This window comes from Oreochromis niloticus, linkage group LG3, assembly GCF_001858045.2.
Source record: "Oreochromis niloticus isolate F11D_XX linkage group LG3, O_niloticus_UMD_NMBU, whole genome shotgun sequence".
NCBI classification, from domain to species: Eukaryota; Metazoa; Chordata; class Actinopteri; order Cichliformes; family Cichlidae; genus Oreochromis; species Oreochromis niloticus.
In genome coordinates, this window is record NC_031967.2 from 43189705 (window position 1) to 43215388 (window position 25684).

Here is a 25684-nt window from a genome sequence, read left to right on the forward strand (position 1 = left end):
CCGGAGTTTTCTGTCATTGCCGTGTCCATCAGCGCCGGTTTGTCAGTTTCCCCCAGTTCAGTCACTGACCTTGGGAGGGGCTCCACCACCTCTGTGAAGTTCAAGGGGAATTTACCGATTCGGCCGTGGATTTGTCCCCGCCCCCACTCCTGTCCGATGAGCTCCAGGAGAGCAATGACATCACCCTGGGAAAAGGTGAGCTCGTCCTCTTCCTCTCCCTCGTGGTCCAACAGAGCAACGCACCGAGGGCCGCTGCAGAATAACCGGCTGATTAGAACATGTGGCTCATAGAGTGAGTGAGTGTGTGTGTGTGTGTGTGTGTGTGTGTGTGTGTGTGTGTGTGTGTGTGTGTGTGTCTGACCTGACAGGAGGAGAGTCTGGTTGCTCCTTCAGTTCAGCAGGCTGCACCGGAATAATCGACTAAAGGATAAACAAAAACATAAATGTCATTAATATTTATGCATTTAAAAACAGTTTAAAAACTTTGCAGTGAGTCGAAATAAAAAATTAATAACAAAAATAATTAATTAAAATAATATTCAATTAAATGCACCAAATATAAATATGTATGATGGCAATGCAAATGCAAATTATTCATTAAACTAATGTTATTGTGGTACCGTTCCAGTTTCCTATAATTCATGATTTTTTGCAGTTTTAGGCCTCCGTAATCCAGAGCTACAAATCTGTCTGGTCTGAACCAACCCACCACTCCTGACAGGTGACCTCTGAACCTTTTTCAGAAATGATTTGAATAATGAACTAAAAAAATCTGAAGCTGTACCTCTGAGCCTGACAGGCTGCGGTCCTCCAGGGCAGGTTTTGATTGGTTGTCCTGATCAGGGACGGACTCTGGCTTGGGGTCCAGGTCCAGCAGACACTGTGATGTGTTGATTAGGGGGGGGTGGTATTCTGATTATGCCTCTCGCCTGGAGGATGCTCCGACGGCGAGGGACTCGGGTCATCCAGGACGATCAGCACTTCCTGCTTCTGAGAGATAAAGTGGAATTAGAAACGTAATCAGAACTGTGCTTGTATCTTTGTGCATGCATGTGTGTGTGCAGGTTTACCACGTAGCTGTTGTACAGAAGGTGCCCAGGTTTAGGGCGTGGAGGCAGAGGTGGTCCTCGCTTTGGTGCCTTTTGTGCCTGTGTCTGATTGGCTGTTGAAGGAGGAGGAGGACTGGAACTGGTCTGTGAAGGTGTCACCTGACTAGCAGCTGAAAGGGAGGGGGCGGGAGTAACCTTAGCTGGAGTTGGATTCTGGCTAGCTGAGGAGGTGGAGTTGATGGCTGGCGGCGGCGGGCGCCCGGGGATAGATTTGATTGGTGGTGGACGAAGGGGGAGGAGCTTCACACTGGATGGACTGAAGGTAAAAGAAAGAGTATTATTAGTCAGGTAAAGATAAAGAGGAGGTGTCTTCAAGCGAAAACAGCAGCTGTAGCCCACCTCTAACACCTACTACCTTATCTTCTTAATTTTGCTGGACCTCATTTAGGCTCAGGTTCAGAGGCAATCATGTACGTAGACACAAAAATGCTTTAGCTCTGGATCAAATCCAGTTGGATTTGTTTGCATTCACTGTGAAATGCTGCTGCTTTATCTGTTTGCGTTATCTACAGTGAGAAAGTAGAACAAGGTGGAGTTTTGGATGTGTACGGCTCTGGGGGTCGACTGCTGTATGTAGCTGAAAGAAGAGGGGCTGCGTCGTCCTGCACCAGAGGTTAATCAAAATTCAACTGAAACCACTCTCAGTATGTGTATGTATTATATGTTTTGGGATTTTCAGCCTTTTTTTTTTTTTTTTTTTTTAATTGTGGTGGACCTGAACCTGGGCCTCTGCATTAGCCTTACAGCATATGGATCACCTGCTCAACCCAGCGAGCTAACATGGTAACAGTCCTACTTTTGTCATTAGACCAAGAATTACACGTTCATGTCCAAACAAGTTTAAACAAAGCCAAACTGAGCCGTTTTTCTCTCTTCTACCTCTGCTGAGTTTTTCTGTGATTAGTATCGTCTTCTAAATATGTTGACCAAAATAAACTGCTGGAATTTCAATGATGTGAGAACGCAGCTCTGCCCCATCAACCCAGAGACACCACAGCATGGAAATTCATTGCTTTGCAGCAAACTTCCATCTTTCCTACAGCTTGGCTCCCTTTCTTACCGTGGAGGCAGAGGAGGGTCTGAGGAGTTTGGTTTTGTAGTGTTGGCAGTCTCAGGTTTGGTCTGGACCACAGGCCCCTTCCTCAAGGCTGGAGCTGGAGCCAGGCTCGGGGGTTTGGCTGGGGCCGGTCCAGAAGGTTTAGGGGCTGCTGCAGGTTTGGGCGGGACCGGGTTTGGATCCAGAGGAGTTGATGAGACTCCAGAGGGTTTGGGAGCCAGATTTGGGGCTGCAGGCAGAAAGCAAACATAATTTGCTTTAATTAAACGCATACATGAGATAGAAACCACTGAGATTAAAGCTGATTTAATAATCTGAGTGTTTCGATTAAACTGGCAAAAAGAGCTGCAGTTTGTAATGTAGCACTTACATAAAAGAAGAGCTCACCAATGACCAAGAAAAGGTGAACCAACATTACAGAAAACACACAAAAAAAATTCAAAATAATTTTTAGAATAATTTGAACAAAATCTTGAAATTTTTCCTACAATGTCAAGATTAGACGTTTAAGGACAATCTTTTTATTTTTGAATGACTTAATATGTTTTAGCCAAATTTTAGTGTGTGATGGTGCCATGATCACAACAAAAAACAAATAATTTTTTTTCAGTTTGCATTTCTATTTAAACCTAAATCAGGGATCAGTAAGGCTTTAAATGTCCTTTGTTGCCCTCTGCTGGCAAAAAACATATGTGCTAGTATGTGTGCTTGAACTGAGAAACAACAGAAACATGGCAAACTAAACATGGTTAACAACTTCTAGAGGAAAAACAGGCACTAACATTTAATTTGCACAGTGCTTCAAAGTAACTTCCCAGATAAATTCCCAAAGCTGTTTTTAAGATGGTTGCCTGGTGGTGAGTTTACTGTTGCTGGACCTCCATATAAAGTCACCGCCTCTTTATTAGCACACTATATTAATACTGAGTGATTCGGGCCTTCATTTGCTATCAAGCCTCAATTTCCCATCTCTTCTGCTGCTGTATCCCTTCTACGACAAGCTCAGACTAGTCGCTGACATGCTCTGATTATCTGAGTCACTCCAGCCAGTCTGCATTCGATTTGCTTCCTAAATAAGTTGTTTACATGTTCTGGCTTTTGTTTTTCCAGCAATCCAGAAGTGCTGTTATTGTTCCAAAACTCCAGGAAATCTGCAGTTTAATCAAACTACATGATGTTTGAGGTATGACAGATTCACTACAGCTATGGTCATGTAGTTAATGTATGGCATACACAGAAGGCGTAATGACGACCAAATTCATTTAAATTTAAGTAACACACACAGAAGAATCATACTGCTTCATTGCAACACAGCAGCAAACATCCTGAGTAAGGACGGGAGTCAAGAGGAGTTTCCAAATGGTTGAATAAGTCAGAATGCCTCCAAGCCGATGAGCTCCCTTTTCCAGTGCTGTCATGTGTTTTTTTCTGACAGCTCACTGCCAAACAGTGACGTCAGACTCACATCGGTGGAGCTTGTTACACCTGAGTCACAAACGAGCCCTTTTTCTACCGTTTCTACTCTGTGTTCAGTCTAGTGGAGACAAAACGGTGACCAAAGGAAAACCGCAAGCAGTCTCATACTGGGTTTTTGTTTTTTTTGTTTTGTTTTGTTTTTTTTACACGTTTTGGTAAATAGAGTAGTAAACATTTTGCACTGTGACAAAAAATACTGTCGTGCCCTCAGAGACGAGCAGAACTGATAAGGGCGTCGATATCCCTCAATATGCACTCGTCAATCTGAGGCTCACAGCGCACGCGTTACACAGCTGAGAGAAGGATAAATATATTTAATGAAAGACTATTAACTGACCACTGGTTTGCACAACTTCATGCTGCAGCCAATATCATTACACACTTAAGCACACACACACACTTCTGGTGCATCAAACTCACAGCACACCACCACAACAACAGTGGGGTCTTGTTTCTCCTTACACAATCACAGTCTTTTTCTTTCACAAGGTTTGGATTGCATAATGCAACACCCTCCCTCCCTTCAGCACACACAGACACACACTCACATGCAAAAACACACAAACCACAGAAAATCTCTCTGAAAGTTTGCATATTTCTAAGCAGGACAGATTTGTGTCTCTAAGCTCTCAAACACTCTATTGTGCTTCAGCTCAGTGTCCACACACACACACACACACACACACACACACACACACACACACACACACTGTTGTGTCTTACCACTTGCTCTGCGCGGTGCCATCAGTGCTGCTGGCTTGTTTGGGACGCCTGGACGAGAACTTCCAACTTTCACTGAAATGACAAAAAAAATTAATTAATTAATTTAAAAAAATCAGAAAATAAACATGAAAATAAAGTTGTTGATGGAGATTTAATAAAATTCTGTAATTCTAAAACTGCTTGATGCTGAGACACATTCATTACATTCATGCAGTGCTTGCAGCTTGATGTGGGAGAATGTCTGCTCATCTTCATCCTGTGTTATTATAAATCATTTTTAATCATCAGGATTTTCTGGGTTCTGACTTGTAGATAAGCTAAAAGAAAACAACATATTCTGTCAGTTCAGTGTGGGCTGTAAGAGTCACAACAACTGAGAAAAAATATCAACAGATGAAAAGACAATGAAAATACTGACAAGTTCCAGCTCTGTAAGAGTGCAAGACACGGTGAAGTAAGGTGAGATTTGCTGTTTTGTTGTATTTTACATGTAAGCGCTGTCACCATCAACCACAACAATAAATCCCTAATAACCTTCTATCACCTCAGTTCAGTGGACAAATAATTAAACAAGAAAACAAAACCATGTTACATTTTTAGCTGTTTGGGTAATTTTTTCAGATTTTTCATGGCTCTGGACAAGAATTCCTGCTCCTGCCACCTTATTTTTGTTTTCATGAACGCAATTTTTCATGAAACCGGTCTCACATCTACCAATTCATGTTTAGATCATGCAAGGAGCAGAAGTAGTCAAGGTAGGTGAATTTAAATACCTGGAGGTCAAACATCGAAAACAGCAGACGGTGCTCAAGAGAGGTGAAGAAGAGAGTGCAGGCAGGGTGGGTGGAGATGAGTGTCAGGGGTGAGTTGTGACACTAGGATAGCAACAAGAGTGAAAGTTTACAAGATGGTAGTGTGAAGGAAGGACGGTGGCCATATTAGACAAAGGATGTAGAAGCTGCAAAGCAGGAAAAAAAGAGGAAGACCAGAAGTTTGTGGATTTAGTGAGGAAGGATATGCAGAGGGTTGGTGTGACAGAGGAGGTTGGTAGGAATAGAGTGAGATGGAGGCAGCTGATCTGCTGTGGTACAGCAGTTACCATGTTTTTCACAGCACTGTTATCTTGGTTGCCATCGTTATTTGTGACTATTTCACGGAGGGTAATTAAATGTCTCCAGTCAGTCCTCCTAGAAAGTCCCAGGCATTCTTTATTTCACCAGTAAAACCATTTTACAAAGCAGGAGGAAACATCCTGTAAATGGTTTATATTGGAGCTTTGTGCGATTAGCACTGATTCCAAAGTCAACATCTGGGCTGATTTAGGGAATGTCTGCTCCCTCAATGTCTTGGTAGACAGTACATTAGGTTCAATTGGTGTCATTTAAAAATAGGTTAGTTAGTTTGTCTCCAGACAGGCCGAGACAGAAAGAACTTCACTGGTCCATGGAGGAGGAGTCACTTCCTCGAACGACTGGTTTTCTTCCAGGGTGAGCTGAGACGCTTGCTCGTTGTGAATTCTAAGATCACAATGAATATGTATTCAGCAGTCAGCGAGAAGGCACCACAAACACTGACGCCACTGTAAATCCCTGACGGAGGTTTCAGGGTAAACAGCGGATTGTATTTCAAATGTCAACATCAGCACAGGACTGGCTTCTCTTTAACGGATAATGCTTCAGCATACACAAAACCAGAGGCGTGCCACACACCTTCAGGTGCTCCTTTAAGTGTTCAAACACTTAAAACTTGATCAAAATACTGACCTCAAAAAGTTTGCAGAAATATATGACATCCCTAAAGTAAACGTAACTAAGCTGAGACTGATGGTTTGATATTAATTAGAGGCAAGAGCTGCAATACAAAGGTCTGGAGCCAAGGCAATAAAGTCTAATTTTACTGCAGAAAAATCTATAACTATGCAATTAATGCCCAAAAGGGAAGGGTTCCTCTCATTTACAGATGCCAGTACAGCAGCTTTGCATGATTCACACTTCAAAATAATCAATTTTTATCTAAATATATCAAATAAGCTAATTTAGCTCCTATGTCTTTTAAGCCAACTTCCTTCTGATTGGCTATCACTGGCAAACAGAAGGGTTAGGTGGAGCTGCTGTGCCTGAAATTACATCATCACGGTCCAATAAACACTGCTTAGAGCCAGCCTGGCCTCACAATAAAGAAATCGATTCATCCCTGCTCATGGACATAAAGGTGATTTTTTTTCAGTGCAGCTGTAAGCAGCGATAATGGCAGAATATTCAAGAACGACAAGCCACGTCTCCCTGTCTGATCATTTCTTTCCTGTTTACAGGACACATATATAGCTGTCTACAGGTGCTGCCACCTGGTACCTGTAACATATAGTTTGTCCAGGCTCTTCAGAGAAGCTGTGTCACCGTGGCAACCACAAAAATAGAGCTTTAAAACTTTAAAACTAAAATAATAACCTTTTTTAAAGCAAACCTTTTACTTTTAAATGCTGAAATTTATATTAGTATTTTATTTTATGCCCAGGCCTTAGCCTAATAGATTTTAATGTCTAAACCTAAACAAATAGGCACTCATGTGGTCATGAAACTGTTTGTCGTCTATTGTCCAATTAATTTTAAGCTAATGAAAATGGGTAAACTGTGTATAAAAAGGTAATTTCTAAACAGTTGATATAATGCTTTTATAAGAACCCTGCATTTCAGTTATATTTTGATGAATTTAAAATCCAAATTGGTGGCAAAATTGTAAAAACGTTTGTTTTATCCAAATACAGTCCTTAAACAGACCTAAATGTATAAGACTGAGAAACAGAAAAAGCATACAGAAGTTCCAGCTGCTTAGCTTTTATTTTCGCCCTGTTATCTTTGAGTCGTCACGCTTAAAACTGTGAGTAGAATTAAAAGGAAAATGTTCCCATTTACTATCAGTAACGGCGATAGCAGATTATCACAGTGTAGTTCTCAAGTTCAGTCAATGAAACTGAGCTTATCAGCCGTTGCTACACAATCGGGTTATCTAGTAGATAAGCAGCACGCTTCCCTCTTGTAAATATTTGTGAGCTGAGCTGCACTTCTGCACATGTGCAGAAACAAAGAGGTTTTTGTTTTGATTTTTTAAAGGACGAAGTTTCTGTGTTCAGTTTACTGCTGAGATATGTGAAAAAAAACAAACAAACAAACAAAAACAGGAAATGTAGGTCAGTGCAATTTAAAACCTTTGGAGCAAAAAAAAACTGTAAAACAGCTGAAGTGACACATGGTCAGTCCACACCTGTCAGTAGCTGGAGACTCTATTCATTTCCAACAAGTCATATATAACCAATTTCTGTAACAAGAATCCCCAAGTCAACGTAATGAGCTCAATTCATCAATCTTCTTAAATCATATCAAGCACTCATGCTGCTCCAGCCATGATCTTTATCAATTACTGATTACCAAGAATTTTGCTACGACATTATGTACCCCTATGTACCCCATTTCTGTGCCAAGTATAGTTTTCCCACAAATATATTTTACTTTGGCAGGACACCCATGTAAGTATTTTTGGGCTCTTATTTTGAAGGTTTAGTGACCGATAACCATGTCATTTATTTAGCAACAGGTTGCTCCTGTGGTGGTCCTCCATATCATCTGCAAACTCATCCTCTGTCTGTGACTACAGAAATGTTTATTTCTGTTAGGCGGTCACTTCAACCAGAACCTGCACCAGACGGAGAACTAGTTCACCAAGACTGCAGATTAGTGCTATTATTAGTACATTCTTATTCTTCTTCTTCTTATTATTATTATTATTATTATTATTATTGTTGTTAATATTGTCATCATCATCACAACCTATATAAGTAAGCATGGCTGCACGTCCTTTGTTTGCTAATAGCACAATTCTACTTTTATCTGCTTCCTTATTCACAAGCGGTCACTGAAGCAGAAAAGCTCTGGATGTTTACTTGGAAGGTTTCCTGACACAGCCTGGAATCGAACTGGGGATCTTTCGACTTTTTAGGCAAATGTGTAAACCACTACAGTATGGGGCTAATCTCTAGCTACTACCACAAATGCTAATACTACTATGTGAAATGTGAAAAAAAAAAAATACAGCTGACATTAAGGCACCAGTAGGTCATTATTTTTCTGCCACAACACACTTCGGTAAAGAAATCGTAACAAAGAAACAATTATGAATTAATAGTTATTCATTAATAACAATTATTAATTTTTTATATTGTTTATAATAACTGTAGTAGTTCCTTGGAGCTGCCTGTAGGGGGCAGCAGATTGTGAATTGTGTTAAAAACTCACCAGTTTGGTTTGTGGCGCTCTGCGTCGCTTCACTTCCAGTCTGAGTCTCTGTCTGTGATCCACCACCAACTTCCACCAAGGGCCTCGGGGTTAGAGTTGGGGTAGTGCGTCCATCGGTGGTGCTCTTATCTGGGTGTGTAGCACCCATACTGGCCCTGGGGGCGACTGGAGGTCTGGGTGGGGGTTTAGGGTCACTGAGACAGGGGGTTATCTTGGGTGGAGGGGGCCGCGGGGCTGGGACAGGAGCAGAGGAGACTGTTTCTGTGCTGGACTGGGGTTTGGGTGTTATTGTGGGTTTCTCTGTGGGTTTAATGGGCTGTGGCTCCAGGCCTGGTGCAGATTTCAGTGATGGTTCTGCCGCTGTTTGAGGTTTAGAAGAGGGGGCTTCAGTCGAGTCTGCTGTGAAACCTCCATCTTCCCAGAATAACTTGGTGGACGGTTTAGGACCAGGTGAAAAGTTTTTGGGTTTGGGGGCAATCGTGGGAGGGCTAGATTTGGCTTGTTGCCCCTGGAGACGAGGGCGTGGTCGAGGCTCTGGCCTCTTTGTGGGTCCACTTTGTCTGTTATTACCGTCTGCACAGCTCTCACTGCTCACCTGCTGCTGCTGCTCAAAGGCTTGTATCCTCGCTTTCAGTGTTGCCATGTCCTCCCCGTCGTCTTCGTCCTCCCCTTCCTCACTCTCTGATTGGCTCAGCCCGCTGGTATCGCCGCGGTTCTCTGGGAAGCCCCAGTCGTCTGAACTGAAGGCCTCGAGTAACTCCTGAGAATATTTCCCTTGAGTGACTTGTTGGTTAGCAGCGTCACTTGTTGCACGGCTGGCTAACGTGGCCAAACCGTCCTCCCGTAGCTTCACCAAAGTCTGAACTTTAACCTCGCTGCTGATTGGTCGAAGGCCAGGCTTAGAACGAGGGCGTGGTCTGGGTCGCTCCAATGGGACTTCAAAGGAAGTGGTGGGAGAAGTACGAGGAGGCGGCACATCCACAGTAGCAGAACACTGATCCCACTCGTCGGTCTGAACACCAGAGTTCGAGGTTGAAGATGAACTCAGATCAGTGAGGAGGTCACACGTCTGTGTGGACGTGTGCGTGTCACTGTCAATGGGGCCAAGTGCTGATTGGCTGGCAGTGCTGGTGATGTCATCAATGTGAGATGATCTAGGAGGCTGGGGGCAAGGCGGCCGAGGCGGTCTCACTGGTCTTCTTACTGCACACAGAGACAGAAGTTACTTCTTCATTACTTATAAAATAAGCCTAAAGGCAGTCATTACGGCTGGGTGATACAGACAAAACAGATAACATCCTGCTACTTTATGAAATGTAAAATAACAGGGGTATGCTGTTCTCTAGTCCCCAGGCACAGGCTGTATTGTATTGTACTGTATTTAAAAGATGCACATAGCTACGGTGACATTACCCACTGAATATGGCATTTTGGCTGTCACAATATAGGTTTTTTTTGTTGTTGTTGTTGTTTAGGGGTTTTTTTTGGATGAAATGGTGGAGCGCATCAGCTAAAGTTAGTGAACTTCAATGTAACAAAAATTTATCTAACAGACTAATAAAATTCTAGAAGTCACTAAAACTCAAGTACAAGCCTCTTATGATCTGCACCACACAGCAAACCACATTATTTGTCAGATAATACCATTAAAAATGTTGTCAAAGTCACCAACAGCATAAACATTAAACAGCGGTCCAGGTACATTCCACACTTGCTGTGAAAGATATAATAATAAATGAAGAATATATAAAATAAAACACCAAGAGCCAATAAAAGTGCTGAAAGCAGAGCAATGGTGCAGAAAATCATGAACCATACTCATTTATTTCAACACTTGTTTATGTCTAATATGAACAGACTTTACTGAAACTTTAAACATTTACTACGAGTGTGTTGACGTCTGACCCCACAGCCCAACGATGGAGATGTAGAAATCAGTTGAGTTTTTCGCTACAGGTGAAATTCACGCATAATAATTTTTAATGGTTTAATATTCTCCATAATAAATAGCTTACAAGCAGCAAAGGCCATCTCCCTGAGATTTTGTTGCAGCTGGAAGGTGGGGGCGGGGCAACACAAATGCAGATCTAAACACTGTTTAACTCTATACTGTACTGATATGTTATTGATATATTATTTATATTAGCCGGCTTTACCCAAAAAAAAAAAAAAAAAAAAAAAGCAAAACTCGAGTTTCCTCCTGCCTTGTGGTTCTGGAGGATTGGGGTCAGATCCTGGATCAGTCTGTGTGGAGATGGTTACTGTGGAAACAGGATGTGAGGGGGACGCAGAAGCAGAGGAGGAGGAAGAAGTGGAGAGAACCTGCTCTTGTGTCTTCTCCCTGATCACCTCCTCGTAGGAAGGAGGCGGCTGAGTGAGAGAAAACAAGCAAACATAAGACACATGCACTGAACCCACAGGTGGGATAATGAAACTTAACAAAGCCAATTATTTAATACAAAAACACCCCTGAATAAACACCTCACCTGTATGGCCGGAGGGATCGTGGGTCCCCAGATCTGTGCGGGAGGAGGAGGGGGAGGTGGGAACCCTCCAGAAGCTCCAGGAAACCAGGAAGTGGAGGTCAGCGGCTCAGCTGACAGGATGGTGATCTCCGGACGCCTGGAAACACGCCACATGTTAAAGGAAGGTTATAAAAAGCAAACTCTAAACAGGACAACAGCAGGCAGGAGGCTCTGATAGCTACACAGGTGCAAAGCTAAGATACAAAACAAACATTACCCACATTAAGAAGCAGGTATTGAAAAATACAATTCATCTTCACTAATTCAATAAATTCATTAAATATAAATGTATGAATTTTCCTGACACATGGAAATTAAGCAACTTCAAATCACAAAATAAAAATCTTTTCAAAAGGTTATCATTTTCAGTTTCACTGAATGCAGATGGTTGTTTCCCTAAAATGTATAAAAATAAATAAAAATCTATTATTTTTATGTTAATTTACAAAAAGAAAAACTGTTTTTCAAAAAACATTTCCTGATATTAGCTTCAGGATTGTAATGATTTTTTTCCTATATTTTTCTAAAATGATAAACTTAATACAGTTAGGTTTTGCAATTTTGATTTTACTTTTTATAGCATTTTATAGCCCACACTTTTTAATCAGTTAATTAAAAAACAGTTGAAAGGTTTTAATTTCCCTATGGTCACAGCAAAGATGTCAATTAAAACATAAATGAAAACATAACTAACAAAAAAATGCTCATTGTAGCTTTAAAATGAGCCTTTTGAGACATAAATATAATTTTGTTTCATTAATTAAAAACCCAGATGAATCTCAGAATTTTAAAGGTTTTAAAGTACCTTGTTAAAGAACAAACAGGCAAACACACGCAGCTCAAAGAGTACACAACTATTTTTAAATGTTTACACAGGCTCAGATCCAGGAACCATCCAAGTGTTTAAATGTGACGCAGGAAGGAGCTCAGCGATGACTTCCCCTCACATACACACCCCTTACATGAAGCTCATTTACTCTAAAAGTGAAGACTAAAGCTTGTCTGTTGACTAAAGTATTAACATATTATCCTGACTAAATAGAGTGACAATAACAACAGAATTCACAGCTGGATTGTACTTTTCTTTTCCCTGTTTCACTTCATGAAACATCTGCATGTTAAATATGAAACGGTGATGATGATGATGATGGCACAGTAGAGTCGTACCTCCTGTCTCTGTCTCTTTCCCGCTCTCGGTCTCTCTCCCGGTCCCGCTCTCTGTCTCTGGGAGTCTCAGACAGAGAGGTCGACCTGGAAGAGGCTGATAGGAAAACAGAAGCCAGTTTAGGAAAGAAAAAAAAAAAGCATGCAAAACAAAGCAGAAAAATTCCCACTGCAGAGAAGATAACAGTGTGGACACAATCAAAATAGTCAAACGAGCCAAGAAGATGCTTTTCATCACTGCTAAAAGAAAACAAAAAGTGGATGACTCCAGCCCGACCCCCTCAGAATCAACTGATTTTTATTTTTCTGTACAAAAACAAACAATAACTCTGTCCTAAAACTATGATTTATTTTTAGAGTTAAAGCCTTCAAAAAAAGTGGATGGAAATTTGGCACTTTTAGGAACCGTAAATCCGAGGTACAGGAAGTATCAACTTCACTCCAAACACTGTGCACACATTTTGTTTCATTCTTTCTCGGTTCTGTGTTCATTTGTGAGAGAGAATACTCACTTCTCTTGATGACTGCTCTGATAGATGACAGAGGACCCTGGCTGCACAGAGAGGACAAAAAGGAAACAGTGAGTCACTTTATTTCACCTCCGCTGCTGCCACCTCCTCACTCTCTCCCTCTGTTTTCCAGTGACAAACATAGCTCGGTCGTCCCAGACAGTCCACGCTACTGGAACTCCACACATGAGCTAAGTATTCGCTGCCTTGCTCCTGGGAATCGCCACAATACAGGCAAAGCACAGATCTAAATGATGGCTACAGTTTTCTGATTACAAACAATGCATCTGCTGTTTGTGCAGGAAAGAGGTCAGAAACCTTTGCCTCCCCGACAGCTGAGCACCATGTAAAAACATTTCCACATTTGACCTCATTAATGAGTCAAGAAGAGTGAAAGATTGGGTCTTCTGGAAAGGCAGGATTTATGACTACAAGTTTGTTTTTCACATCAAAATCAAATACATCTGTAGACATTTTCAGTCCCAACAGTTCTGGGACACAGAGACGTATCAGTTAAAAAAAAAACACTGTTCGGGTCATATCTCAACTTTTCATTCCGATGTCATTTTCTTTTTTCCTCCCAGAATTGTTAAACCCTACTATGACCTCTGATGTCACCTTTTCTACACACTTTGTGTTGGATGCTTGACTTTCGAACTTCTCGTGACTTTTACGATGTACTTCCTCCATCAAACAAAGACGTGGTAAAACCTGGACTTCACTTATAGTTGGTTCGTCCTACTTTGTTTCATTTCCAAAATAATAATGTATACTTTATTGATCCCCATGGGGAAATTACTCTCTCTGCATTTAACCCATTCACTCAGTAAAGCAGTGGGCAGCCGCAAATCAGGCACCCAGGGAGCAGTGTGCAGGGACGGTACCTTGCTCAGGGGTGCCTCAGGGTAGCCGTTCAGTGGATTAGAACCCCCCACCTTCTGATCATGGGTCGACCACACTACCTACTGAGCTATCCCTGCTCCAAGACTAACATTCAAAAGGTACTGTTTGTTTACATTAATGTTTTACTAAAGGTTATGTCCATTAAAGGACTATAAAAAGTGTGTTTTAAGAAGTATGATGGTCTCCAGTCCCTCCAGATTGGGACCGAAAAGAGAAGTATGATATGCAGTAGATACCAGAACCAGAAGTAGGTACCAGAAAAGTTCTTGTAGTTAAAAAGCACCTCTTTGTTGCTTACAGCACCTCAGCTCTGTTACAACAACACTGTCTGTGCTGTGATTAAAGGGACTAATCAGTTTGTGTTACTGCATGTGGATGTTTATGTCTCGAGTGTAAATGCTGCATCTGTTTTCTCAAATACTGGACGATGAAACAAAAGGACAGAATTCCATGATACTTCCTCCATGGCTTCAATAATTTGCTTCAGTGGCTCGTTCAAATATGCTAAAGCTTCCAAAAACAGCGTCAGGTTATCAAATAAATGCAATGATTCTTACATTGCATTCTTTGCTGGCTATACTTTAAAGAGCCACATATCATATAGTCCAACTGTGCAGCTTGGGGGGTTAGAGTTGGAAACTCAGACCCTCTATGCTTACACTTACATAATAATGCATAATGATATGATTCAAAGCAAAACTATGTGACTCATCCCTCTGCTAAAGGGTGCAGAATCAGTCACTTTCATGGCAGCTCCCTAAAATGAATCGTATTTGTCAGTTAAATGTGTTTTTTCACCTTTCACAATCTTCTAGAGCCACCCAAGGACCCAGTCTGCACCACTGGATGGCCAGATGTGTGAAAACTGCAGCAAAATCACTAATAACTCCCAAAGTAAAAAAATATATACGGTTATTCCTGCTGTGTGAATACTGGCATTATTACACAGTAGGGAGGATATTTGAAATTTTTCACTGTGATCCATACATTTCAATACAATACATTTACTGGACTCGCCCACTTTGAGGTCACATTGCTCAGATGAGCTGTTGAGCAAAGACTTTGCTGAAGGCACATTTTGCTAAAATTCCATTACAAAAAAATAAAAATTTGGGAGAATTCCTTGGTATTCCCAAAAAGGGAGTGTGTTTATCAAGTTGATAGTCCATCTGTCAGCCATCACATCTATCACAGAGGTCTCAAAGACGTTTCAGAGAAGTTGAGCCAAAGCTCTTCCTGTTTAAATGGAAAGGAAGGTTATTGAGCCAGACTCACCGAGACGATAACAGGACCTGAGGACGGTTCTTTCACTCTTTTTGTTTTAGATCACCCTGTCTTCTGACTCTCTCTGCTGCTCGCCCTCTCTCTTTCTGCCACGGAGCTGCTAACTATGAACAGACACACATGACTCACCCCTGACACTGCCCAAACACACTGCTTTACTTTAAACACTGGTGGAAAAAATGCTCCTTCTATCCTCCTCTTTCCACTTTCTCCCTGTTTACTCCAGAGAAAGGTTGAAAACACTACGCACTTATTAAATGTCAGTGAAATACGCCTCTGCTCGGCCAACTTTGTTTAGACCGTCAGAGGTGTTGGTTTGACTTGGAGGTCATTTTTAAGGCTATGATTTGTAGTTTTTAGGTCGACGGGAACAACGAACCTCTGTGCTAATGTAACTTTTCTACATTTCAAAAAAGTTTTTACTGGTTTTCTTCTTTTCCCATTACATCATTGTGGGGCGTGTGTGACTGATTGCTCAGCAGTTAAAGCCAAAAAACATGTAAATGCAGCAAGACAAGTGAACCACTTGTTGTCAAGCCAGCAAGTGTTTTTAATGGCTCCTAAGGGCCCAGATTCCTATGTGGATTTAAAAGCCTGCTGGCACAGAGACAAACTGTGCAATAAAGAAAATGACAGATACTTCTGGACAACAGCTAATTCATAGATGGTCGTCCAAAGGAAAGGTGACGATTAGGAGGATTTACTCTCACCCAATAAGACAACATTTGACAACCTCCCCGTGGCCTCAAAGACAAGTTTTGACACCTCAGTTTATACCAGTAAAGACGTGGTGTCACAACCATTAGAACATGTTCTGGGTTTTTTCAAGGCTAGCTATGTTAAGGTGAATAGGCAGAGACCGCCCTCGCCAACATCTGATGCACACCCACCCATTTTGTTCTGGAAGTCTGACAAAAAGCTTTGCAAATGTTTTAAGAGAACATCCAGAGGTTTACTGGCCGTCTTGAGCACCGTGAGGTGGGAGGTGCCCAGAGGTGATCTGATGTTATAAAAGCAAGCGTGCTTCTCTCTAATAATATAAGCCAAGTCCCCGGCATAACAGATGGTCTTTCCTGGTGATTTTATGGCCTCAATCACTAGTTCCAACTTGCATTGATGTTAATATAATGTTTATTTTGTAAATTATGGCCCTCTTAGTGTCTAATAGGACAATAAAGCTCGAGGCTACATGTAGTGACAATAACAAGTCACTACTGTATGAGCATCCCATATCCTGTGTCTAAACTGACCTTAAGAGAAACTACTGTGTTTGGCACTTCCTTGGTTTTAAGTTTTTATTCAGTGAAAGTTTGAAAGACAGAATCAATTTTAAAAACTTGTTCTGCTTCACGTGAAGAGACTTGGCCAAACATCAGTCGGTCAAACACAAAATAAAGTCTCAAAAGTTACTTAATGGAGATTATTTGACTTTCCAATCGCTTCTGTACTCAGTAATAAACTTAACCTGCCATACATTTGTGCATTTGGACCTTGAATTCATTCATTCACAGCCTTCTCACAATCACTTTGGATTCTTTGTTCGACGTCTTTTAAGTGATACAAGCTCAACAAAAGCAACACTTTGTTCCCTCCGCGCGCGCACGCCCGCACGCACGCACGCACGCCTGCACGCACACACGCACACACGCACACACTTTTTAAACCCGGTGACTCCCCCAGCTAGTTGCCATGCCCACCGGCCAACAGCCAAAATACTTTCAGGAGTGTGTCAGGACCACAGACGAAAGGGAAGAAAAGCATTCCCTGGAAGTCTGCAAGGATACTGAAGAAAATCCCCCAAAGCTGAGCCGTCAACCCAGAGACGTGCTGATTCGTACTGTAAGGTAAATCCTTTGAAAGGGTGAGATCAAAGCGATCAGACCATTTACCTGGATTCAACTTCAAACACACCTCTCCAGGGCAAGCTGTCTGTTACATGTGGGACAGATTAGACGCACCCTTCCTCAAAGCACTTAGTCATTTTTGAACACACTGCCAGCAGAGACAGTGAAAGGTGAAACCTCCTACCTGTGACGATGCTCTGGCTTGTGTCTGTCAGGACGACCTGGGGAGAGAAAGAGTGATTGTAAACCAACAGGCACTGTTTAGTCTACAGGACTCAGCAGTTCATGTGGGCAAAGAGCTGGAAAGACTTTTTTTTTTTTTTTTTTTTTTTAGACAGTTACTGCCTAGTAAAGATAACTTTTTAAAAATTATATCTTATCTATCACAAATAAATAAATAAACAAAAAGCACAGCTGTGTCAGCACAGCTTTTTTTAAATTGTTATTTTAAACATTAGGCTGAATGTGCGTGCATATAGAGTTTATATGGTTACATGTATGCACATACTTATCTATGCATTCTTTCTGGTTTCCTTGTGGATCATATGACCACATTTACACCGACCAGTCAATTTATTGGGTACACCTGTTTAACTGTTAATATAAACATCTAATTAGATAAGCACATGGCAGCACCTCAGTGCATTTAGGCATGAAGACATGGTTAACACGGCCTGCTGAAGTTCAACCTGAACATCAGAATAGTGAAGAAAGGCGAATTAAGTGACCCTGAATGTTGCATGGTTGTTGGTGTCTGATGGGCTTCAGGTGGCTGCTTTTAGCAGGGTTAGCAGGCACCATGTCACAAACCTCAAATCATCTCAAACTGCTTAACTGAATGTGACAATATGTTCACTGTACTAAAATGAGCTCCACAGTCACCAGATCTATTCAATAGAGGACCTTTAAGATGTGATAGAAGCAGGAGATTCACATCATGAACGTGGAGCTGATAAATCTGCAGCAACTAAGTGATGCCAACATGTCAACATGGAACAAAATCTCTGAGGAATGTTTCCAGCAGCTTGCTGAATGTGAAGGAAAAAAAAGTGTTTACATTGATCAAACTACAGTATTAAAAGTATTAAAAGTTCCTCTGACTATAATTTAACGTGTCCTACATTGAAATAAGAAACAGAATTTAAACTTTGACCTCAATAACGTCGTTATGCATTCCAAAGTTTTAGGCTGAAAAGATGCCGACAAAACTTTTTCCATCTTGGTTGGAAAATACAAAAATAAAGAATGATTAATCGTGGTGGAGTGCAGACGAAAAATAGTGCCACCTATAGAAACTAAGTGAAGATAATAAAAGGAACAGGATGTCACAATCATCCTGATAAGTCATGTGATCACTGCAGAAAAAGTTAAGGGAACATTTAAATTTGGAAAAATATGAACCTCCTCCTATAACGTCTTCAACAAGATGAAGAAAGACAGGAAAAAGAGAACGGAGGGAGAGAAAAGCCAAGAGAAACCAGAGCTGTATTTTTCCATTTCCTACCTCCGTTCTTCTTCTTCCTTCCCAACCCAAACTGATAACCAGATCAGTATGACCGGTCCAGAAAAACTAGATGCTGACGTGTGTGCACAACTTGCTGCAGATAGTTCTTCTTTTCAAAAACTCAAAAGAAAAAATTCTCTCTTCTCCCTTCAGTGCTTTTTCTTCTTTTCCTCTACTTTCTCTGTCTCTGAACTCCAACTGGACAGCCCGTCAGCTCTGGCTAGGTTCTTGATTGGCAGAGGGCATCCAGGAAGTGAGGCTGCGATTGGCTGCAGAGGGATTCTGCTGGAATCATCAGAGTTTTAACATTTCCAGATGTTTGTCCTGCGCAGCAGGCTGGCTCAGCTTTGTGCTGGAGCTGCGTTCAAACACGCAAGATGCACACCGCAGCAGATTTCACTCAGCGTTCGTCATCCACTGGCTTTCTTATGTGCCACGAGGAGGTCAGAGGTTAGTGAGGTATAAGGGATTTAGGGGGGTTTTTCCCCAAGGAAGCTTCATTAGATAGTTAGATGACAGCAATCAGCACTCCTTTAAGTGGACATGAAACACTAAATGTATTGAGCTCATTTACACCATGGAGCCCTATTCTAAAACACTGCCACAGATTTAAAACTGTCCATGAAGCTGGATTTTCAAAAAAAAGTTCAGGATGTTACAATCTACACTGACAGTCTCCAGTAAGGATGTTCTCAGAGACTAGTTCATTATCTTTAAACAGGAGGGAAAAACCAGACTAGCCTAGTAGTAGGATGTAGATGGTGTCTGGATCAAGCTGTTAGTGTGTGCAGACGGCTGTAATGTAGGCTGTAATGGCATTTCATTAAAAATAATTTTTAAAAAAAGCTTTTAAAACAGTATTTGGGGGCAAAGTTGCCAAAAGTTTGAAGCATTTTTTTATTCTAATTTGATCTTTGACTGTATTTAGGCACTTTCTTTCTTTCCAGGTGACAGCCTTCTTCCTATTCATTTACATCAGGGAGGCTTCTTCCCAAATAACTGCCAAAAGGTTTTGCCAAGATGGCTGCCAAGTGGCTGAAAATTCAGTTATAATGCCAGTTTAAAGTCTTCAAGAGGAAATGTTTATCCTTGAAAACTGGGACACTCACATGAGGCATTTATCACCTTTCACTCTCACAGATGAGCCTGTGTGGAAAACATGTGACTGCTCAATAAAGCCTTTAAAAATATGCAGCTCATTTTTTTCCCTTTTCTTCCAAAAGGTCAACTACTTCCGAACGTATTCTTTTTTTTTTTTTAAATATTTGCTGTTCACTTTAGCTTCTCATCTAATGTACAAAAACACCAAACAGTGCTGGTAAAGTAACTTCTTCATTAAGCTGCATGTCCCACAGCTAAGTAAAGGCTAAACACGATCCCTAACCTCAGATGCCAGAAAAATTATTAACAGACTGTTGTTAAACCCACAGAGAGACAATAAACCACAGTCCTGGAATGCTGCACAGACAGACACACACTGTATTTGTTGTTCTGACTGTAACTTAATGTCCCCATATTGTTTACAATTTTTAATAAACAATGTCTTCATGTTGCAAAATATTCCGCAATTCAAATTCTCAAGTTAGAAAAAAAAGTATCTGAAACACATTTAATGAAAACCAAGTGAGCTCAGCTCATCAGATGGTTGGGTTTCATTGCACAACAATAACAACAACCAACTCAGACTCTCTCTAAACCAGCTCTTGACTCTCTTATGTGCTCCATGATATCTGCATTAGCTTATATTGGTTGATGAGTTGTGTGGGAATCGTGGGATGTCTTCTGTTGTAGTTCAGTACAGAACACAATTTGGACCTTTGGATATGAACTTCAGTTGTGGCGCTGCTCGATATCATTCACCTGTTTCCTCTGACAGGATCTTATCTCACAGTTAGACTCCACCCCCATTTTAGACTCCAGCTGGCAACAGGAGGACCAGTCTAACTTAACCGCAGAGAACCGGCTCATACACCGTTATGCACAGCAAGACTTCCATCACCAGCTGTAGTCCAAGATGGTCAATGCGTAGTTTAAACTCAGTATGCAAAACTCACCGATTTGCAAAAAGTGGAACATGTGGGAAATACTTATCCCTTTTTTTACCCTACACACAAGCTGTTCACCTGCATGCAAACACAGCTTGCTCAAACATGTTTGGCTGATAAAACTACAAACACAAACCAGAAGCTTCCTGCACAAAAATCCTGTCCCTTGCATTCAGATATTTGTATATTAAAATTCAGAATATGTTCACAGAGATAAAAGTAATCCTAACTTCCCATTTTCTCTGTTGTTTCCTCTTCCCTAAACACCATGAACAGAACCTGAAGAGGTAGTAGCAGGCCTAAAAGGAAACTATTTAGATGAACAGTATCTGACAATCATCTCCTTAAGAAACAGGGGGAAAAAAATCCACCAAAGACCTGACACATGACCTGCAAGATGTCTTTTGGACTTTCAATTGATCCATCTACTGTTTAATTAAAATATCCTCAGTGGAAGAGTGGCTGTCAAGAAGCCATTTTTAATAAAAGGAAACAGGAAGACAGGGTTGAGATACACAAAACTACACAAGAAATGGGCTGAAAATCAGGGGCAGCAGGTCTCATGGAGGGACAAATCCAAAACTTGAAGTTTTTGTTTTCACCGTCATCAGTATCTATGGAGGAGGTCAGAAGGAAGCTACAACAGTCAGTGTCTGCAGCCATCTGTAAGACACGGTGGAGGCTCTGTCATGGTTTTCGGACTGCATTTCAGAAATCTTTTTATGGCTGATGGAATTATTAACCCAGAAAAACACCATCAGATTTTCATCCATCATGCTAGAAAACATTTGATTGGCTTCATCTTTTTCAGCATGACGATCCCAAACACACTGCCAATATAGTAAAAGCATACCTCCCTAGGGTGTGAAGTTCAACATTATTGATGATAACGGATGCAGTGTGGCTGTAGCTCAGAAGATAGAGCACTTTAGCTACTGATCAGAAGGAGAGTAGTTCAATTCCTGGCTCCTCCAGTCTGCATGCAAAGTATCCTTCGTCAAAATACTAACCCCAAGTTGTGCATGAATGTTAGTTAGGAACCACTAAAGGCTTAGAAAAAGTGACTGGGTGAATTTATTTGATCTTTGAATGTGGGAGAGCAGAAAAGTGCTATATAACAATCAGTCCATTTACCATCACGTTGCCAGAGAATGGAACAAAACACAGCCAACAAAGAAGAGCTCTGTCTTTCATGAAGCCTGGAGAACTATTCCTGAAGACTACTTAAAGAAACGACAATAAAGCTTGCCTAAGAGACTGTGTTGAAGAATAAAGGTGGTCACCTAAAATACTGGCTTTCAACAATTGTACAAACTCTGTTTTTGCCTTGTATGCTGTGTTTTCATTTTTGTTTCTACATTTCAATAAACTGCTGAATCTATTTCCCATTTTTCTAGGAAATTATAAAGAAATGAGGATGGTTCAAGACTTTTGCGCCGTATATGGATAAAATTATTCGGCCACACTTTTTGAATTCAAGAGTTTTCAGTCAGACTGCCACAGAAAAACAAAAATTAAATAAATGTGCCCTTACAAACATGAAAAGGATGGCTCGCTGTAAAGAGTTTAATGAATTTCTGACCGGTGATGTGATATGACGCCGCTTATGGAATAAGCCAGTTGCTTTCTAGATCTTCCATCATCAACTGTAAGTCGTGTTAATGCAAACTGGAAGTGTTTAGGAACCATAGCAACTCAGCCATGAAGTGGCAGATCAGATAAAGTTACAGGGCGGGTCACAGAGTGTGTAAAGGTCATCAGCGCACTGCTGACTCAGTAAATGCGGTACTCCAGTCTTCTTCTGACATCAACATGAGCACACACACTGTGCACTAGGAGCTTCATGCTATGGGGTTTCAATGTTCAAGCAGCTCCTGTATGTGTCTCACACAGCAAAATTGGTATAGCCCGGATCGGTCTCACACAATGTGCTTACACATGGCCCACATACCTCAAAGAATGACGGCCCTTTGGTGGCCCAGATCAGGTTTGCAAGTGGTGGCCCACACATGGGCCAGCACAAGGCCAGTTGCAGACACACTGCTGGCCCTGTGCTGGCCCAGAACACTTTCAGCTCTGGCCCCAGATGTCAGCCTAATGTGTACCTTAATCAAGTCATGTAATAACAACATGTGCCGGAACATAATAGTGCAAAAGTAACATGACGAAACTCTTTTTAGATAGTAAATGGACTGATTCTTATATAGCGCTTTTCTACTGTCCCGGATTACTCAAAGTGCTCTATGCAACATGCCACATTCACCCACTCACACACTTTCCCTAAACTGAGTGCTTCCTAACTACATTCATACCCATTCACACTATTGACTGGAGGAGCCAGGGATCGAACCACTAACCTTCAGTAGGTCACCTGCTCTACCTCCTGAGCTACAGCCACCCACTGGCAAAGATGAGTAAACCGTCACTAGGTTTTGGATAAAGTGTACACTCACAAACCTGTCAAACCTGCATTTGAAACGTTGGCTACCATATCAGTATAGTATTGCAACATGGCATTTGGGTCTTCTAACTAAAATAGGAAACGAGGAACATAAATAATTATGATCACCCCATCCACCTTTTCCACCTTCTATTGCGTATGATGCAGCATAAGGCTGCTGATGAGGAATGTTTGCTAAATTAGGGCAAAAGATGGGATGATCTCACATTTAAATGAACAGTCTTGCTTTGTTTTGGTCACAGATTACAGTCACATTGTGCCAACACTTCCTGAAAGTACAGCATATAAAAGTTGTTTTGTTTCTTGTCTTTAAAAAAAAAAAAAAAGGTATGCTATATATATTTTTAAAATCTAGGCCTTCTGGCTGTACACATACATAAACAGCCACTTCCTTGCCACAGGACGGTTAGAAAACATACAATTATCTATCCATGTACTATAAATAACCATCATTGTCATGTTAGTGAGTATTTAGTACTTTAAAGTCAAAACAACTATGTAATAATTATAATTACCACTTACAGCTCCGTGTTTAGCAAATGAAATCATAACAGCACCGGTATTCCTCTCTAGCCACCACAAAAATATCACCCAGGATTAACTCTAATCTCACGCCGTCTAATTTTTAAACCTGACATTACTCCCGGGATGACTTAGAAACTTTACATAACAACCAGAAAAAGACACAACACAGGTGGCATTGTGTCAGTTAATCATGTCAAGAAGCGGTGGTAATTTTCCCAAAAATGTACCCCGCCCTAACCACAGGGCAGAAGCGAATGCATCATCTGAAGAGTTTCTGAAGAAGACTCACTTTACTCACGCACTAACTGAGAAAAGCCTAGAAGAGTCAGGACAAGTTATAATTTAACTTCCCCAAGAGAGAGACAACGAGGAAGACTTGTTCATTAAACTAATGGTTGGAAGTCCTGGCACAGGCATACACAAACTTTGACCCCAGTGTCGGCAAGTTCACATCATGATATAAGAATTTACTACCCTGAGTTCAACCAGGCTACACACACACACATCTACATCACGGCTTTCTAAATATTACAAACCTTATCAGAAATGTGTTTGTGATTTCCCTCGATACACTAAACAAAAGGTGGTCTGGGGAAAAGGTGACAAAGCAGTCAAGAGCTGCCAAATCTAAACTGCCTGCTTGGTCTGAGATTAGAAACATAAAAGAAAGTTAGCAAATATACACATGTTCTAGCGTTTATGCTTTAAAAATAACTATCAAAAAAAGTTGCCAACTAATTTTCAATTTGATAATCAGTTCTAAACATTAACAAGCTTCATAAAACTTCTCTTATTTAAAGGTTTTAGACCTGAAATGTACACCAAGTATCATAAACACTGTCCACAATGGATCCAGGCTTCATATGTTGCCTCTTAAACCACTAGGTGAGCGGTATTTTGAGCCTACACTGCACATTATGTGCATGTCAAGGTGCAGTTTTATCAGTGCTGTGATAGATTTTACAGGGATGCTAAACATTCACAGATGAAGAAGGGAGGGGGGGGATCCGGGATCCCAGAGCTGCTAAACAGTATGTTAAGATACATTTAAATAGAGCAAAAGTGAAACAGAAACATTACCAAATTGTGAAAATAAAGAACAGCAGAGAATAAACCTGGCAGTTTGTTTGCTTTGAGCTTTATCGGTGGAAATGTGGTCATATAATATCAAACCTTGGGGCTTGTGTTTCCTTTCAGACTCGTGACAGCTTATTTCTTCCTTATGTATTAATGAACTGGATGTCTATCAGGTGGAAACAGTTTAAAACAAACACATAAAGATGATGTTTGTGGCTCTTTCTTTACCTCTGGAGGTGTTGGGCTGTCGTCGGACCACTTGCTCCCGAGTGTCCCTCATCACGCTTTCCTCCTCTTCTTCTGAGCGCGCCTCGGCCATTTCTCCTTTTTCTTTTACTGCCTTACCTTCTCACTTTCTGTCTTCCTCCTTCAAACGGATTCTCCTGAGTGTCTGTGGGAAACTGGAGCTGTGTCAGAACAGAAGCAGCGGCGGCGACAGGCACATTCTTTATTCTTCCTCTTGTTTTGGCTTCGTCGCTAACATGCACCGCGAAAACTCAAACACCGTCAACTTTAAAGCCCAACATGACTCCCAGGGTTAGCTGAACCCTTCCACTGCGTGTTCGGAAGATTTCGAGGCGAGAAAAAGCAGTCTGTAAAGTCTTATTATACAGACAACAACTATCTTTGCGGCGAGTTTCGGATGACACTTTCTCCAAGCTTCCCTGTTTTCCCTGGTCGCGAGCTCGCCGCTCTCCGGCGCCGTGACGTCACCAACAGGGAAAGAAACGCGGAGAAGAAAAATAAATAAATATGGAGGACTGAACGGTTAGTTTACATAACTTAACGTCATGATGTGCGGCAGTATGTGCTGGGAGAAGTACCCAGGTAGAGAGGCGGAAGAAGAGGATGAACATGGGTGGAGAAAAGGTTAAAAAAAAAAAAAAAAAGAACACCTGACCTAAACTGTAATATACCATCACGCAAAACGGCAAATATATAACTGCAAAGTAACAAAGGGGCCCAAAACAACTAGAGAAGCCTCAAAATGTCCTAAACGCCCAGAGACAAAAAGTGGGGAAAAATGTTCCAAAACATGTACAAAGAAGCCCAGAATTTGGACAAAGAAGCACAAAAATCATTCAAAGTGACACAAAATAATCTGAAACATCTTCAAGGGGGCTCAAAAGTAGTACAAAGTGGCACAAAATAAACCAAAATGTCTTAAAATAGAAACAAAACTTTGACA

General features: G+C 41.2%; 1 protein-coding gene across 2 annotated transcripts; it reads right to left on the reverse strand.

Moving 5' to 3' along the window:
- On the reverse strand, positions 1–25322 carry LOC102077079 (formin-like protein 5). 2 transcript variants are annotated; one of them, XM_019363348.2, is made up of 13 exons: positions 24724–25322; positions 17068–17104; positions 12856–12896; positions 12347–12440; positions 11141–11276; positions 10859–11024; positions 8655–9857; positions 4366–4437; positions 2170–2395; positions 1071–1365; positions 785–987; positions 362–420; positions 1–252 (listed from the first exon to the last, which is right to left on the reverse strand). In XM_019363348.2, exons 1-11 carry the CDS (start codon positions 24812–24814, stop codon positions 895–897), a joined length of 2454 nt encoding a protein of 817 aa, XP_019218893.1. In that variant the 5' UTR covers positions 24815–25322; the 3' UTR covers positions 1–252; positions 362–420; positions 785–894. The 2 variants fall into 2 exon arrangements, with proteins under 2 accessions (XP_019218893.1, XP_019218892.1); XM_019363347.2 differs by having other exon boundaries at positions 785–990; positions 24724–25319.
- Between the last annotated feature and the right edge of the window lie 362 nt (positions 25323–25684).

Bases quoted from the DNA above. Each gene is read 5' to 3' on its own strand.
- LOC102077079 (XM_019363347.2), bottom strand. From the start codon at position 24,814: ATGGCCGAGGCGCGCTCAGAAGAAGAGGAGGAAAGCGTGATGAGGGAC. The intron at 1,366-2,169 runs GTAAGAAAGGGA...TTTTACCTTCAG, and splicing joins GACCCTCCTCTGCCTCCACG to TCCATCCAGTGTGAAGCTCC. The intron at 991-1,070 runs GTAAACCTGCAC...TTTATCTCTCAG, and splicing joins TTCTGTACAACAGCTACGTG to AAGCAGGAAGTGCTGATCGT.